At 37.6% G+C, this 18399-nt stretch overlaps 1 protein-coding gene across 3 annotated transcripts; it reads right to left on the minus strand.

The window, feature by feature from the left end:
• Positions 1-646: 646 nt before the first annotated feature.
• Positions 647-17414, minus strand: FAM204A (family with sequence similarity 204 member A). Of its 3 annotated transcripts, none has more exons than XM_039709243.1 (8): positions 17374-17414; positions 16593-16904; positions 15597-15687; positions 15041-15074; positions 14383-14485; positions 12605-12694; positions 1335-1441; positions 647-989 (listed from the first exon to the last, which is right to left on the minus strand). In XM_039709243.1, exons 2-8 carry the CDS (start codon positions 16824-16826, stop codon positions 938-940), a joined length of 711 nt encoding a protein of 236 aa, XP_039565177.1. In that variant the 5' UTR covers positions 16827-16904; positions 17374-17414; the 3' UTR covers positions 647-937. The 3 variants fall into 3 exon arrangements, with proteins under 3 accessions (XP_039565177.1, XP_039565178.1, XP_039565175.1); XM_039709244.1 differs by having other exon boundaries at positions 14383-14482; positions 17021-17403; XM_039709241.1 differs by having other exon boundaries at positions 17021-17403.
• Positions 17415-18399: the final 985 nt, after the last annotated feature.

Here is an 18399-nt window from a genome sequence, read left to right on the forward strand (position 1 = left end):
TAATCTTGGTTAACAGTAACTGACATTTACATTACCAATTCAATTCAGGCATTGTGGTGACTAAACATATATGCAAGAGCTTCAGGGAGAAAAGTTATTAGTTTTGAATGTGTACTTACTTTTCACTGAGAACAATTTTGAAGAAACATTATCATCAATTCTTGTTATAATCTTACAACATAAACATTCAAATCCTAATTGATCTGTAAAACATTTGACTTGGAGTAAAATCTGCATTTGTATCTTGGGTGCAGTTAACTGCACAACATAACAGTTCAGATATTTTTCCAATATATGTATTTATATATTTTTATCTGGAACTTTTAAAACCTGTGTTCTGAGGAAGGAAAGAAAACTGGCAATCTGAAATATTATGAAGAACATGGTACCAGGATATGATCAATAGTACCAGATCCTTCCAGGAGAGGGAGGATGGACTTTTTTTTTTAGTGTTTATATTTACTAAGGCTATAAATGCCCTTGGTTTAAAAAAGATAGGTTGGGTTTGCTCTTCTTCATTTAGTGTCTTTCCCAGCTTACAAGCAGAAAATAAGTACTTACTGCATTAAGTCTGTGTAGCCCCACAAGCAAAGATACCCCTCTCCTCATACCCACACATTATAATTGCAGTACAGCACAAAACACATCTGGACCAAGGATTTTATTTTGACTTCAGAAAATTCTCTACCAGACTTCAAATTCATCCTGAAATGCATTATCTTTCATTTCTAGGAGGAAGATTTAACAGATAGTATTTTTGCTGTATTATTTATAAGGGAGTGACAAAACAAGACAGTGCAGTTTAAAAACATTAAGATAAATACTAGGCATTTGATGTGTTGTGTTTTGAAGAGTTTTATGTTTAGATTTAATAAGGTGCCCACAAAAATTCTTCAAGTAACAACAGGTATTTGACTCCTGAGGAAAACAGGATGGACTACATGTATCCCATGTTGCTTTTTGTTTCCCATCTTTTCTTGGCTTCAAATCTGAAAGAGAGCACAAAACCCACATTAGGAATGATGACAGTATGTGTTTTAGGTATTTAACCATGTTATTCTTAACAAAACAAAAACAACTTATTTTTAATACCGTAAAAAAGACATGAAGACAAGTATAGCCACACAACCTCCACTTTATTTCGGATAAAACCTACGTACTTAAATCTGATACACTCCTAAAAAAAGCCCATCAAAACCCAACAAGGTTAAACTAAACAAATAAGATTAGCACAAGCCTATTTCAACTAAAAAAAACATTTAACTGAAATTGTATTGTACACATTTAGTGCCAATGAAACCACAAATGTTTAATTCCATACTCAAATGACTTACCCCCAAGCAAGCTTCTTTTTCTTTTGAGCTTCTTGGGCAGCCTCTGCTTCTTGCTTGGCTTTTACAAAGTTGCGGCAAGCGGCAGCTTTGGCAATTTTCACACCAAGCTAAGACATGAAAAGGAACAAAGGAAAACTGATTAGATGCAAATGGCTCATATGAAATTTAAGCCTCACAAATTACTTGGTCTGATATTGTTCCTCAAAAGTCAATACATACTAAAGCATCTTTCAAATATTAGGCTGATGATGCACTGTAGGACTGGATAAACAAGAATGTCTCTTGAGGGAAATACAAAGATGTAGGATCCTTTTCACCAAATCCTTCATTTTCAAAACCAAAAGCAAAGGGCAACAGCTCACAGGATCCTTTTGTTTGTTTCATACAGACAGACGTATCCAAATACACAGTTTCCATTATAAGGACCAGTCTGTGACTTCAGCTACCCCAACACAATAGAATCAGGTCTTACCAGTGTCAAAAACACCCAAAAAGACATTTTTATACAGGAAAAGCTGCTACCATTACAAATTTTTCACTAAAACCACTAGACATGTGTTAATCAGTCTGTCCAAAAATAAATGATGCAGTGTCCTTAGTGTCTGTCTCGACATTACAAGCTTTGAGATTGCAAGGGTGTGATATGCCAGCTTTCCATGTAGGTGAATACCACTTCCATAAACTGATGCAAACTGTGAGAATTAAGTTCACTTTAGTGAATGTCAAGCACAGGAGGGAAAGGCAGGGAAGAGTAAAGTAAAAAAGATGGGAGAAGATACAGTGAACTATGACCAGTTTATTTCCCTTAATCAGCATTCATAACTTGTAGTTACACTTTGTGGTTGTTGCCTTGACTTGACATGATGAGTTATGAAAGAATTCATTCTCAGAAGTTATTGCTATTCTCCAAGACAAGCATGCAATTCATTTACCCCAGACTGCTACAAACTGATGTGGACAAACAGATTTTCTTTCAATCCACATCCAAACCTCTTGAAATTAGCAAACAGTTATATCCAGCAAACTGGATATTCTAAGTGTCCCCCAAAATGTCACGGGAGCATCAAAGAGAAGACCCAAGGGGAAGAATACTCTAACACCTTGGCTGAAGTTCCACTAGTAATGGTAATACACCTGAATATTCTGCAGCATCTATGCAGATAGTCACTCTGAAAAATGCTTTATCCAGGTAAGATGAGAGAGAACTCAAGAACACATCTGTGGGTGTAGATGCACTGACATATTTTCCAGAAATATCCCATCAAACACACAATAGGTAGGTGATCATTTTGTTAGCAAAGCAAAAAAAAAAACTCTTGAAATTAGCAAACAGTTATATCCAGCAAACTGGATATTCTAAGTGTCCCCCAAAATGTCACGGGAGCATCAAAGAAGAGAAGACCCAAGGGGAAGAATACTCTAACACCTTGGCTGAAGTTCCACTATTAATGGTAATACACCTGAATATTATATTCTGCAGCATCTATGCAAATAGTCACTCTGAAAAATGCTTTATCCAGGTAAGATGAGAGAGAACTCAAGAACACATCTGTGGGTGTAGATGCACTGACATATTTTCCAGAAATATCCCATCAAACACACAATAGGTAGGTGATCATTTTGTTAGCAAAGCAAAAAAAAAAAAAAACAACAAAAAAACCCAAATCACCATCACTACAAGCTCTTCTACATTATGGTCCTCTCAGGGTTCAAGAATGGAGAAAACAGCCTTTAAGGAAAGGCAGCAAGCACAACTCAGCTTGTGCTTTGTTTGAGGCTCTAAGTGCTGGCAACACAAGCAGTTAGGAGCTGAGTGTAACAGTTTGAAAGGAAAATAGATATTTTCTTAACATTTAAAGGAAAAACTGAACAAGTCTCTCATCCACTATTTCCATGTGTTATAAGGTCCTAAACATGTACCTTTGGAATCATCTTCATGCACAAAATACTGTGACCAGCTACTTCAGAACTTTTATATTATCACCGTCATTTTCCCCTGAGCATTAACGTTTTTTATTAACTGTAATTCAATGCCAACATCTGAACTGCTAAATTTCAGGTCAAAGACTAAAACATAACATTCTTTTATTTGCATTGTCACTTAATATTTAAGGGCTGCTATTAACCTTAATATAATTGCAGTATAAAAATGCTTAAGAAAACTCACCTAAAATAGTCAAAAAAATGTTTACTTTTAAATTGAAACAGGAGTAATTATTAGTTTAAACAATAGAGCAATCTGATGGCTGAAGTCAGTCAGCAGAACCATGCCTTTATCAGAGGCATTTTACCTCCTAACACACTTGAAAATTAACTTTTACTGTGTGATGAATAACAGAATCTCCTTAAAATATATTCTAGTGGCCTATTGAGCACTTATACCCATACAAATATACACAAGGGAGCTCTAAACAAGTGCTGCAGAAAAATCTTTTTATCTGCATTTTTGGAAGACAAAATGAGTTCTTCCATCTTTGAAAAGTACAGAAAAAATGGAATAATAAGATCCTCTGCAGTGTATGTGGAAGTAAATGCAGAAACATATTGCAGCATTGTTACAATTTCTAGGCTACACAGAGTCAAATTTTCAAGATATGAAAACAAATGTTGCATATAAACATACACAAACATTTTAGTCAGATTAAATGTCTTCTGCTCCCACCCAAACCCAGACATACATCTTCACTCCCTGCTCCCCCCCATAAGAAATCCATAAAAGCTTGGTCAATGGATTTTACATTAAAAAAAAAAAAAAAACAACCCCATACTAACATTTCAGGTCATCAGATAACTCAATAAAATACAATCTTAAAAGAAGTAAGAAAGCATGAATAAAAATATATACAACAATTTCTTGTGTAGTCAAAGTATCAGCATTTTCCATATAGAACATCCAATATTTTGCTGCATTTTAATTAAGGTGTCTAAACATTATCACAAAGAACTGCAAATTGGTCAGAGCACGCAGTAAGGAAAATTAAGCTCTAAAGGCTTTTTATCACCATATTTCAGGAACCAAGGGTGTAAAATGTTCTAATTTGGGATATATTAAAAGCCATAAAAGGTCTTTCAAAAAGATTAATGGTACTTTGCTTGGATTTAAGATAAGGGCTTTAGCTGGTTGGAAAAGCAGGGCCCTGGCTAGACCCTTGAGGCATTCATCTTTACAGCCACTTGGAAGATTTGTAAAAGCGTCTGCATAACCTCAAGCAAACGCACTGCGACATTTTTTTTTCAAATTCCTTTCAATTTTACAGGTTTAAAGTGTGTAAATCATACTGGGTAGTAAAGCTGATATAATGGTTCATCCTTGTAACACTATATATATTTGTATTTTGAGACAAACTTGAAAAACAACTTAGTTTTGACAGGGCAAAGCCCTTTCTATTTTGAAGTTGACCAATAATCATGTCAAATATCTTACTTGAGATGTTTAATGTGGCATAAATGAAAATTTCCTACTCATCTGAAATTGTTACCTTGTAACAAATATCTGAAGCTTTGCTTCTTTTTCAACACTTTCAAGGCATTTATTTAAAAATACCAATTATCATACTTTAACTTTTTATGGAATAACAGGTCTCTATGAAAAATATTTATGCCATTCTCTTTTGTTCTTTAATTAAATGAAAACAGATGTTTTCTGAAGTAAAGCGGAACCATTACTGGAGTACTTAAAGTGTTAAGGTCTTTAATTTTTATATCAGTTTGGTCTACAATTCCTGATTGTCTTTACTCAAGCTCAACATTAATGTCAAGCAAGTTACCTAGGAGACGAACGAGATCAAAGAGACAAAAAACCCTCAAATGTCTGATTAATCAAGCCTGCAAACAGCTTATTTCTTTTAGCCTGCATGCAAGTATGAAAATGAGATTCTGGGAGCCGTACATTGTGCAGATTTGTTCATTCTTATCAGAACAAAGCCAGCGGCAGCTTATTTCATGGATCATTGGCACTGTCATCAGTGCTACACAGAACGGGTGACAGCTCCTCATTTTGAGGCTTGAACAAAATTAGCAAAAAGTCGGCACAAATTAGCCTCTCATCTTTTTAGTAATATGACATTATTCATTTACTTTTTATCCAATTTTTAATTTTTTCCTTGTCAGCTATCCCTTTCTAGTGTTTCTTGCACAGCATCATAAAACACTTTTAAAACAAGCAAAGAAATGGCTGAAGTTGAAATAGAATGTAAAGTTCAGGCAGAAGAGTAAACATTTTTATTAAGTTGCAACAGAATCTACTGTAACTTCCAGAAAACTTCCTTGCAAATCAGGACATTTAACATAAAATATCACAAAGCAAAGATCTGTCTTTAAGACAGGACTGTAAAATGTAAACGCTGAATGATACAGGTACGACACAACGGAATCAAGAACTGCTCCAGAAATACTGAGGTATAAAATACAAAATATTAAACCTACAAAAGCTCCAACAAAACATCTATATTCAAACAGGTCCTGAAATATCCTATGATCATAGCAGAGAAGCCAAACAGCCTTTTAATACAGTGTTACAGTTTCTCATCAAATATGAATCTAGTTATTTCAGGCTTGCCTCTAGCAATGATTTTCTCCTTTTATGTTATGGAATGTTATCCATTGCTGACGTATATAAAATATATAAAGCAAACAAGAATACCGAGTGGATTTTGCAGTGAAAATTGTCCCCTTTCAATGATGTGCTCAACTTCCCCTTTAAAATACTTTGTAATACCTTTGTTGTATTTTTATGCTGTGTATTACAAGACCACATTATATTTGGATGACACAGTAATGGAGCAAGGACAGAAAACTGCTCTCATATAAAGCTCTTTCCTAGACTTAAACATTTAAATGCAAGTAACTTCCTCCATTCACGAGAAAACACAGCATTAAAAAATTAACCATAAGCTGTTAGATGCTTTACAGAGCCCCCTTATAACAAAGGCAGCTTTAAAAAAAGAACTGTAGTACTGTTTTCAGCAATTTCTTTATCTCTGTTCTTCTAAGTAAGAAAGCTTATTAACAAGCTTTGAACTTAAAATCACATTTACAATAATGTGCCATCAACAGTTTTATAAGCTAATTAGAAAAAAAGATTAATTAATGACTGGCTGCTAATAAAATGGCAATCATGAAGAAAGAAACCAAGGGTGCTAAGCTTCAACTACCACCAATTAAGAGCTAATTACAAACAAATTATATATGTGTTTTGCTGTGGGCTTTAATTTACTAAAATGGTTTTAATTAAAAGAGAAAACATGCTGATTAATTGAACTGCAGAAAAAATCTACAGTATAAACTGTGCTTTGTCTGTCTCTTTAATTAGACTTGTAACATCTGAAATCTTTTTTTAAGGTTTGTTAAGGAAAAGATATACATAATTAAGGGAGCATAAGAATGTAATTCTAGGTGATAACCCTGCCATGTTCCAAAGGTTAAAAGAAAACCACCTCAATGAAGAGGAGTATTTGGAAGCACCTTCGCTAAGGTAAGAAAGGAAATACTTCACAGATAAAAAACCTCTTTTTTTTTTTTTTTCCTTTTTTTTAAGGATCACTTCTAGGCATACCGGAAGCACCTTCGCTAAGGTAAGAACGGAAATCCTTCACAGATAAAAAAACCTCTTTTTTTTTTTTTTCCTTTTTTTTGGAGGGGGGGTGGGGGGACAGTTCTTCCACAACAAGAGTTCCAAGTTAATTTGTGCTTGGTTACACTCCACATAAAATTGCACCACTTCCAGTACCTAAAAACACTGTGAGAAATTCTGAACATTGCACAAAACTTAGAAATTTTATTTTACCAATAGAATAGCACCAAGTACTAACCCCAGTCCATCTCTGACAGTAATGTCATCACAACCAACCATTTCCTACCCAGATTCTCACATGGAAACCAGAATGGTTCTCAGCAGTTATAACCAACAATCTTGTGTACTTCCCTTTTTAATTTATATGACTAGAGGTTACTGGCAGACAGGAGATACTAATTTGATCATGAGAAAATGGTCAAAACTGATGCATCAAATTTTAAAGACAACAGCAGGACTGATCTTGCTGTAACATGAGGATGATATTCCAGTGAATAGCCAATTAATTTCATCAATTACAATACAGATCTTTCATTTAAGTTGGATCAAATACCAGTGTCCCCATAAATTGCAGCTTTTTAAGTCTTTCCCCAAAATGCCAGAAGACACTAAGCCAGGTGCTTAGGAAGTGCTGTCAGAAAGTCTGGGGTATTTAGAGACTGACAAGTGCTACAGCAGTTTAGCACACTAAATTACAAAATATTTTAAGAGTTACTTTTGACAGGTAAGTCTAATATGGTCAAGATTATTTAATTGTCTTCAAGTTACAGTCCTCAGGCTAACGTGTTCTTAGACAATGTGGCACCTGCCTGCCAGGCAATTCACAAAAAAATCCCCACCAATAAGTGCAAAGTTTGGGCTTTAGTCAGATTAGCTCTCACAGTATTAGAGCCATAAGAAATCTGTATTCTGCATTTTGCAGAACACAACCAAACCATGATGTGAGTACAAAAACACTACAGAAAAAAAACACTTTTTCTAGGGGGAAAAAAATATATGTAAGTGGTGGTGGGGAATCTTTTAAGATTTTTTGGTGTACCTATGAAAATAATTTTTACAAGTATCACTTCAGATTGAAACTGATTTATAGCAGAATGAAATTAGCAGATATCTGTACATACCATCCTTACTCAAAGGGATAAACACATCCAGCTATGCACAGTCATAGTGCTCCAATTTATCAACATTTATTATTTTTAAAAAACTAGGTGGATTCCCACCAACACAGTAGGAACAATTTAATTACATCTCAAGACAGAATTCCAGAAAAAATTTTACAAAGCATTAAGAAGTTGACATAATTCCAAGTGTCTGTTCCCAGCTCCATATCCCAAGTATCTGTTCCTATTAGATCTCAGCTATCCTACCCTAAGGCATCACCAAAAAAATTGTCATTTCAGCTCAGATACGTGTTCAAATGAACTTTATTCTCTTAATAACTTTCATTCTAAAAGGCTCAGATTTTTTTGGGTAACTCCTACATGAACATTTCTACTGGCATCTCTCAAGTTAAAAAAGTCATCCTTAAATGCAATGTTCAAACAGCTTTAGGTAAGCCAGGCTACATCTGAAAAGCACAACTATAAAACATGAAGGACTCTGCTCATGCTGGAAGCCCTGGAACGTGATAACAAAGACAGCAAGTGGATCACAACAATAAACACTAACTGTGCACATTGTACCATGCACACTGCAATGAATGGCTCATTTTTTTAATACTTATAGTACTGTACTGCAGGTATTAAAGAAATGAGGCAGTAGTAGAGCTTGAAGCTCTAGAGCAAATTAAGGAGTATGACCCACCTGCAACATTTTGCTGCTCAATACATTTATCAAAGCAGTGCTGATCTTGGACACTGTAATTGCATCACAGCACTGAGGTGCACCAGCCAGAAGCTGAAGGAGCAGAGTTACTGGAGGCCTAAATTATTCTCAACAGCACAAAGCAGAGATGCCCATATTTTTTTCAGAAAAAACTTCATTTATGTATAAAATATTGAAATCAAGAACTTCAGGATCACTAGACCTCTCAGGGACGCAGAACATCCCACAAGAGAATGTGCTGTGGGGATGGCCAAGGATGCCACAGGCAGAGATCTGCTACCCTGATGACTGACAGCAGGAGACAAGGGGTAACACTTGGCAGTGAGGTTTGTCCAGAGATTAGACAAAATATTCAGCAGTGTAATACATACAGTTCATTTTTATAATAGCAATGCAACTGCCAACAAAAAGGGGGAACACACCAGCCAGTCTCAAAAGCTACCTATGAAGCTACCCATGCAGTCACCAGTAAATACAGCCTCATCCAGGAAGTGCTCAAGTTCTAATTCTCACTCCAAAACCCTGAATGCTCCTGGACTGAAAAGCTTTGTTTTAAAATCAGCATTTGTGTGTATTTGTCAAAGCAAAGAAAACAACAAATAATGCACAAAGCCTCATTTAATGCAGTGCAGTAACATTTTCCTTAAAGAAACTGCAACAAGTACCACTTGGAAACCTGAAGACCCAAAACCTTAAAGCATTTAGGATTTTAGAATGCAAAATTTCATGATGCACTGACAGCTGCTAGATTATGCATATTGCCTAAGTCATCAGTGATTTTAAATGAATCTGATTTTAGAAAACCTTTTCTCACTGTGTCACAATGACAGGATATTGACAGCATCATTTTGACATTCCTTTGCTTTTTAGGACATGTTTCTACCGTCTATACTCATCATCTGTTTATTTTTGGCTTCATTTTTCTAAATACTGAAGCTGCCCTATCAGTTTCACAGGCTTATAAATGTTATACATCAAAAATTAGTTTCACTTATTAAGGCAGGAAACGGCTGTAAGAACTCTGGGATCTGTGCCTCAAAGCAAAAGCTTTATCAGCAGGTTCCAGTCACTGCTTCTTGCAAAAGAAAATGGTGCCGATTAAAACCCCATACACCTGATTTCAAAAAGAACACCTACCCACTGAACATTTCTCACATGGCTGCGAGGGGGGCTGCACCCCAAACACCAGACAGCTGGTTCTCACACACTCTCTGTCCCCAGCCCTGTGACACTGCTCAAGAAAAATGAAAACTATACATAAAGAGATGAAGTTGCAATAAAAGAACAATAATTCATCCACTTATTAGTCCAGACTTCAGAAGTGGTGTACTTCAATACAGCCACAGTGCAGTTCCATGCCTGACTTGCTCACAGAGCTGTGTTGCTCTTTGGAAGTTAGAGGGATACAAATAGCCACATAATTTAAAATTAACTCACTACTTTGAGGCATTGTATATTAAATATATCGACATTTCTGTAAACTGCTAAGAGAAGAAAAGTAGCAACTGAATGAATACAACATGAAAGCAATATTTTATTAAGTGTACTTGTGTACAAAACAATGACTGTTCAATCAGCCTCTTCCATAATCAAATCCTCTTTTTATAGCTGTTCACTGAAACAGTCACTGTTAGAAGAATTTCCTTAGGAAAAAAAAAAGTATTTTAAAAGATCCATTAAAAAAAAGCTTCTGAAAATCACAAAGAAAAATGAACCTTGCAGTGAGCAATGGAGCACATCTCTACAAGAGCAGAGAACCCCAGTGAATTCACATGGATTCTGCCTCGACAGAACTCCTCAAGAGAGATCAAGCCAGTCATTTGAGTTTTCCTTCTTTCAACATATTATTTGTTCAGATAAACCCACTTAACCAAAACCAAGTTAAGGCTGTGAATACTAATAATGTTTCAAGCATTTTGTTTTCAGAATTACAACATGCTAATATTTGAAAGTCAACAATTTGGAGCTAATGTTCCACAAATAATAATACACTGCTGCAGCACCTGGGATATGCTAGATGCTGTATAATCCCATGGCTACCAAAATCAGATAACAGTTTATCATAAATATTACAAAACCTTAAAACTTCTTACATTAATTTGTTTTTATAGTCAAACAATTTGCACTAGAACCTCAGTATGTTTTATTGATTATAATACTCCAACCACTTTAGAGAAGATGGGATAATGACATTTGTGAAGGAGAACAGCAAGTGTTTTTCATGTTGTACACATGAAAGGTAATAAAACAGTCAGAAGCTGGTCAGACTTAAAGGGAACATCAGGACACATTCCTACCACTGTCAATAGCTGTTATCTTTGCAGACTGAAGTTTTGTGATCACTGGTGACAAGGCAGATAAGAGTCTAGTCATTAGAAACTGCCCTGAGTGACTAAATGGAGGAGTTTAATGATTTTGTAAGAACACTCACTGAGGAACAGTTACTTTTACCTAACCTCAGAGAACCTTAAGAACTGTATTTCCTACTTCAAAAGCAGTCTGTTTTTAAAGCCATCACAATATCGTAATACATTGCATTAAACAGATTTAAATCTGCAATTTTACATTAAAGCTTAGTTTAAAACACTGTATTTAAGAAACATTTAAAATATTTGTATGAAATGAGAAGCAGCTAAAATTTGTCTTTGCTTTCCTAATCCTTTTCTAATACCTTTGAATTTTGCAAGCATATACAGTGGACAGAAAATTCCCATTACCTCTGTGAAGATGGAAGAATATGCAAGATAAAGGAATGAAAGCAAAAATTATATAATTATTTTTTGTATAAATCTAGAATATTTATAGTTTAAATCATACTACTCAGATGACTTTAAAAAGATCACTTTTCCACTCACTGAAATAGTACTTTTATTTTCTTACCTGGTTTCAAAACTGGTAAAATATCTTATTATCCTAACCTACCTTTTCCTCTGCATTTTCTCTCCTATGCACAACTAGCAGTGGGGAAAACAGCCCTTATGGGCTTTAGCTATTTTTACTTCAGCTGCCTCCACCTACCCTATGTGCACAAATTGGACAATTTGTTGGGTGAAGTTACCAGAGGTATCTGGTAGTGAATACTTAAAACTGGTGAGGAATCTAAGACCTGTACGTACAGATTTTTTTCCTCCCACTTTTGTGGCAAAGAGAGCACAGCTTTCATGAAATTACTCAGCTACACCAACTAACAAGACAATATCTTGAAAAAAAATTGTATTACTTTGCACTTGGTTATAGATATGTATCTATACACTGAACAATTATGACAAGAAGAAAAAAATATCTATCACAATTCTAAGGCTACAGCAGTAGTACAGAGAGACAACCATCTACTCCCACTCTTCAGAATTCTTCCAGCCATCAATCCTGACCATATAAATACACAGGAAAACAAGTACTGGCACACAGCTTGGGGTTTCTATGTCCTTATTTGCTCCAGGCTTGCTAAATCTCAGCCTGTATTCAGGCTTCCCAAGCTTATGGGCAAGGTAATGCAAAAAAAGTTATGAGGCACAGGGAACTGACAGGAAGGGAACACCCTACTCCTGTCCTCTTGGCTTGCAACATGGAAAAGAACCAAAAGCTCAACACAAATGACCAGATACCAACTGCTCTGAGTTGTGGAGTGAGCAGCAAGGCTCTAAAGCCAAGTTACTTGGGACAGTTGATGGATGTATTTTCAATGCTTGAACACAGCTACAGCTGTCCAAGCATTGCTAGATCAGCAGCAAAGTTCTGAAATCACTGACAGGAATCTGCTCAGGAAAGGGAAAGATGCTGCAAACCACCTTCAATGCTGTTCTACTCATGGCACTTTCAGTCCAGATGTGCAAAACTCAATGACCCCTCAGAGCTTTTGTTAACAGCCACTTACCTCACGAATGGCTAATCTGTCACTCAGCTCCTCAGCCTTGGCAATGTCACCTTCAGCCACACACTTCTCTATGCTCAGTTCAAGGCCAGACTATGGAAAAAAATAAAGGTAAATGCCTTCAGAAGAAAAAGAACATATTTAAAGGGAGTACCTCCTTTCTAAAAATATTTCTTTCATAAAATTCTTTAAGACACTGCATAAACCTGTAATTTCTGTGTGCCACAAATCACTGTCTGTGTATTGTAATGGACAGTATAATTAAGAATTCACTGAGAGGCTGCCTGAGCACAAATCAATGCATTAGTTCCACCTTATGTGCAGGATAATACTATAGGTTAAAAAAATTACACGGGCTAGTTTATGCCTGTCACAATAAAATTTCATCTGAAGATCTGGCTTATCTCTTCCATCCCTGGAGCTTTCTAAACAAAATGTGAAATATATGTGTCAGGTAACATGAAGAATGGCAATTACCACTGTATCGTTACAGTTCTAAGATCTTATCTTTACCCAAAAACCAGAGTTCTGGCACAAAGCCACTCCACTGTGCTAATAAATTAAAAATTCTAGCAGTCCTATGGAAAACAATGAAAAATATTCAGGATTTAAAGGTTGTTTTCTTCTTTTCAGAGGTAAACAAAACTTGTTTAATGGCAAGACTTACAAATAACATAACAATAAAAAGTAACTGTCTCCTGGAAATTACAGTTGCAAATTTCTGATGGAGTACAGAAAGGTAGCACTGACTTCAGAATTTCACAAAAAACCTCACTCTCATAACAAAAGATAATTTACAGCCTCACTGGTTTTAAATATTAGTGAACTAAAGAAAACACATTTGACAGTTCTATAACATACACTTTTTAAGAGATAAAACGGAAAAAGCTAATGGAATTCTTGAGAAACAGTGATCTGCAAACACTGCACTTGAGTTATTTCAGGTGGTAGATAAAAAAAAAAGCACAGTTGGATGTTGCAGTGATGGCAAATTCTGTTAAGATGCCTTTTCTGAAAATAGCAAGACGTATCTTCCACTAGTGATAATATCCCTGAAATTACAATGGAATCATCTGCATTTTAACACTCTGGGCCTCATTCCAGATCTATCCTGACCACTTCAATGACAACTAAATAGCAACCAAAAGTAAGAAGCAAACAAATCTTCATGACCTGCAAGTAGAAACTCACTTTAAGAAAATGAAAAATACAAAAATTAGCATAAAGGAAACTAACACAACATTTCATGTAAGAGAACTCACAGAGAACTTTGTAAGAAATATTACAGAGCCAACAGCACTACCAGAAACTCACAACGCAGTGAGAGTCTTAACTCATCCATTGTGTGCTAATTATTTCAGATATGACTGGTTACACAGTAGTATTTATGAACGGAATGTGTTATGAATCTAGTCAAAAAGCATGCTAGGTTTGCACCTTTAATTCCTGTAGCCACTGGTGTCAACTGAAAAATTTATGTGACGTATTTTAAAGTTAAAACACGATGAAGCAAAACAAAAGGAAAAGTCAAACAATACATATGAAGTGTTCTGTCTCTCACAACAGGAAGAACAAAACCACACAGGAAACAACCCTGGATACTGTCTTAAAAGAAAGCACAGCAACCATTCAAGGACATTCATTTAAAAAGCTCAAAAAATCATCCTTCCTCAGAGTGACTGTATCCTTTACTCCCAAATAGCCTCAGTTTCCTATCTCAGTTAAGGACAAGCTCTTTTACAGCCAAACACAAGCTGACACTGCCTTGTAGTAACAGTCACCTTTTGTGGAGCCCTGCTGTCCACAAGTGATTCAAATCTATCATTGATTCCAAAGTACTGTGTGAGTTCTTTCCATTTGTCTTCATTTTCCAACTGCTGACTACTAAAAACAAACAAATAAACAAGTCATTACTATAACACTTCCCTCTCCACAACTTGTAATACCCTTTTCAAAGCTACAATAAACTCTTCCATTTGGAAGACATGGTCTTTTCCCCCATTCAGTTTTTAAATGAAGTGAAATTAATTATTGCTCCCCCTTTGTGTAAGTGTAATTTCACAATCTTGAAAGCAAGGTGATAGAATCATAGAACCATTTAGGTTGAAAAAGTTCTTTAAGATCCAGTCTAACCACAAATCTAACACTGCCAAGGAGGAAATGGAAGGGAAGGAGCAGGCTGAACAGGAGCTTGTACGAAGGAAGTAGGAAGAACTTTAAGTTTATTAAAAGTTACATTAAATGATACATTTGTGTTGATTTTTAAAATCAAGCAATCACCAGTACAAATTCAGCCTGCCCAACAGAGACATTGAGCAAATTTAAAAGATATTTTACACAATGCTCAGAGCTAGGCTTTGGCTGTGAGTGTGGTCAGGCTTATTTTAAGTTTTGCCTGCTACCAACTGACCTCAGGTAACCCCATTGACCTGGTTATACCTTTTAGCCACTTCATCGGTCTTTCTCTGTTTTGCTAAGGGGAAAAAGAAAGAAAAAAAAATCCAACATTACACAGTGATACCCCACAGCATCCAATGAAGTTAACAGAGCTCTAATTGGTCACATTGCCTTTGAAAGATCAACACACAGGCATTTTTTACCCAATGATCATGTGGATTTAAACCACTCAGCTGTAAGAAACTCCTGCAATATCTGTGAAGTTTTAACCAGAATGTTCAAAAGTAAGTTTTGTAGAACTACTGAAATACACTTAACCATTATAAATCAGTATTAACTGAGTAAGTTCTAACTGCTTTTAAAGAAGAGGACAAATATATTACTTGCATTCTATGTAGCAATCTGTCTGCAACCTCACAAGTGATGCATGCAAGCAGAAAAATAAAATCCTAGATAACAGCTACAATACAATTCTTCATTAAAAAAAACCCACAAGAAAGAAAACCTCAAAACCCAAAGACACTAACCCCACAAGACAGCATGTATTGATACCAATTCAATTTGAAAAATAAATGTTGTTAATCATTAAAAAATCCACCTTTTCGGCGGCGCTTTCTTTTCCTGCATCTGTTTTCCTCTTTCACTTGCATTTTCATTTCTCGGTGTTTCCTCTGAAGCTCCACAAATTTCTACAAGATGATGAAAAACCAAGTGAGCATTTTTAATTTTCCCCCCATTTTTAAGAAATCACATAGTGAAATGTATAATTACCCACAGTGCCTTGTGTTATCTATTACATCCCAATCTACAGATCGAGACCATGGGACTCTGATGGGGTTAAACTGGAACTGCTGCTAACCTTCCATCACCTCTCTGACTTTCTGCCCTCCCTACATCCCAGGACTGTTCAGATCTGGCAGCTATCCCCTGGGATGTGACACAGAACACACTTTTGCTTGTTGTGCACTCCTGAGCTACACCATGTATTTTTATTGGTAGTTTGTAACCCACAAATTAGTGACAGCATGGTCCTTGCACAGCAGGCTACCTGCAAGGACTGAGGGGTGAAATAATGCAACTATTTGTTGCCAGTTCTTATTTTGAATCCAAAGCCTAAAACACATTGTTTTGTTAAGGGTTTTTAAGTGTTTTCTCCAGTCTTAAAATGCAACTGTAAAAACAGGTTGTAAGTAACTCTTGAGTCTGAACGCCTGCAGTTAATCCCTACAGCAAACAGCAGGGCACACCTCCCCTTCCCAGGCATGAAACACTGAGCTGTAAATCCTCACCAAGGCAGAAAGCAGCTACCAAGCAGCTCAGAGCCCACAAACCACTGAAAACACAAGATTTACACAACTCTAGAGTTATAACAACTCCTTGCTGTACTTTCAATCACCACCAAACTACCATCTAATGACTCCCTAAATTCCTGTTCACCTTGCCTTAAACAATATAAGGTCTGTATACTCAGATCACATTTAATCCAAGTTCAGATCTGTATACTGACTATTCAGCAGTGAATTATTTTAATCTAAAAACCAGACATATGAATACACTGCATTATGCTCATTTGGGGACCTGTAATGATACATACATTCCAGATATTTACAGAAACTCCAGGAGGGCACGTTTGAGATTCACTTTCTTCATCTGTCACGGGTACAAGAGGTTCACTGCTGGCATTGCTTTCCTGTCCAGTCCCCTGAACTCTTTCAGCATCTTCTTTTGCATCTTGCTTTGAACAGGAATCAGGTGATTCATCTCCATCATCAGAACTTAGATCAACATCACTTTCATTCAGTCCTGGAGGTAACAGCCCACTCCACATCTTCCAGTTTATACAAAGACCAAACTATTTCAAGTCACTGCCAAGACACCAGGTTACCCATCCCAACACAAAAACAACCTGCAGAAGACAGAAACAGAAACGGCAAAATATGTCATTAGAAAGATTTTTGCTTTTCCTACATAAATATCATTACATGTTTTAGACAAGCACATTATAAAGGTGCTAATACTTACTATTTCAGAAAGAAGAAGACAACGCGATTACAGCGGCTGAGACTACTCTTTTTCCCCCCCCCTCCTTGTCCATTCAAGTCCCTATGGACTTTAAAGAACCCCTATGCGTTTGCTTACAGCTACTTTCAGTTTAGGGGCGACACCGCAGCAAACACCTCCCGTGCCTCCACGGGAACTTCCCGGGACAGCACCGCCACCTCCCCTCGGGCCGCCGAGCCGGGGAAAAGAGGGGGAGGCAGCGAGGCGAAGAGAAGCGCGGCCCAGGGGAAGGCAGCGGGCTCGGGCAGTCCCGGAGCCCGCACGGCGCTGCCGCGGCCCCGCAGCCCCTCAGAGCCGCCCGCGGCCGTGTTTACCTGGCCGCCATCTTGGCACCGCCGGAACACCCCGCGCGCCCATTGGGCGGGGCGGCGCAGCCAATCCGCGGGCGCGGCGGTCGCCATGGCAGCGGGGCGGGGCGGGGCCTGGGTGTCCCGGGGCGGGGCCGCCATGGCGGGCGGCGCCGTGAGGGGACAGCGGTGTAAGGGGACAACGTGTGGCACCGAGGGGTTGTCAGAGTCTCGGAATCATTTAGGCTGGAAAAGGCCTCCGAGATCACTGAGTCCAACTTAACGACCCAACGCCACTGTGTCCAGCAGGCCATAACACCGCGTGGTACATGCAGTCTTTCCTGGAGTCTCCTCCATCACCTCCCTGGGCAGCCCATTCCAATGTTTAGTCACCCTTTCAGTGAAAAAATTGCTCCTAATGTCCAGCTTACTCCTCAGTGATGCAACAGAAGGCCATTTCCTCTCACCTTATCAATTATTCCCTGTTTTCAGAGCCCGATGCCAGTGTGGCTCCAGGCTCCTGTCAGGCAGTCTCAGCGATAATGTCGCCCCTGAGCCTCTTTTTCTCAGACTAAACACCCCCAACTCCCTCAGCTGCTCCTCATCAGACTGGAGCTTCTTTCAGAAGAAAGACAAGCATCAAGTCGTACAGCAATTCTTGCTGCCATAAGGGAATATGGCATCTCTTCCAACAGTAAGCCTTGTAGTTAAGCCACACCAAAAGGTTTGTACCCCCCTGAGCCTCTTTTTCTCAGACTAAACCCCCCCAACTCCCTCAGCTGCTCCTCATCAGACTGGAGCTTCTTTCAGAAGAAAGACAAGCATCAAGTCTTGCTGCTATAAGGGAATATGGCATCTCTTCCAACAGTAAGCCTTGTAGTTAAGCCACACCAAAAGGTTTGTACTGGGACAGAAGGACAAGGGTCATGCTCTTCAAGAATTGAAAAATCCTTCCAAAGTTCCCGGTAGTCCCTTGGACTAAAGTGGTAAAAGGAAAACCACCAAAATGCAAACTCTGTGCAGAGCAAAGGACTTGTTTATCTCTAAGATTCT

Source organism: Passer montanus, unplaced genomic scaffold, assembly GCF_014805655.1.
Source record: "Passer montanus isolate IOZ18808 unplaced genomic scaffold, ASM1480565v1 scaffold21, whole genome shotgun sequence".
Lineage (NCBI taxonomy): Eukaryota > Metazoa > Chordata > Aves > Passeriformes > Passeridae > Passer > Passer montanus.

Bases quoted from the DNA above. Each gene is read 5' to 3' on its own strand.
- FAM204A (XM_039709243.1), bottom strand. From the start codon at position 16,826: ATGTGGAGTGGGCTGTTACCTCCAGGACTGAATGAAAGTGATGTTGAT. The intron at 15,688-16,592 runs GTATGTATCATT...ATCATCTTGTAG, and splicing joins TTTCTGTAAATATCTGGAAT to AAATTTGTGGAGCTTCAGAG. The intron at 15,075-15,596 runs GTGGATTTTTTA...TTTTCCCCTTAG, and splicing joins AAGAAAGCGCCGCCGAAAAG to CAAAACAGAGAAAGACCGAT.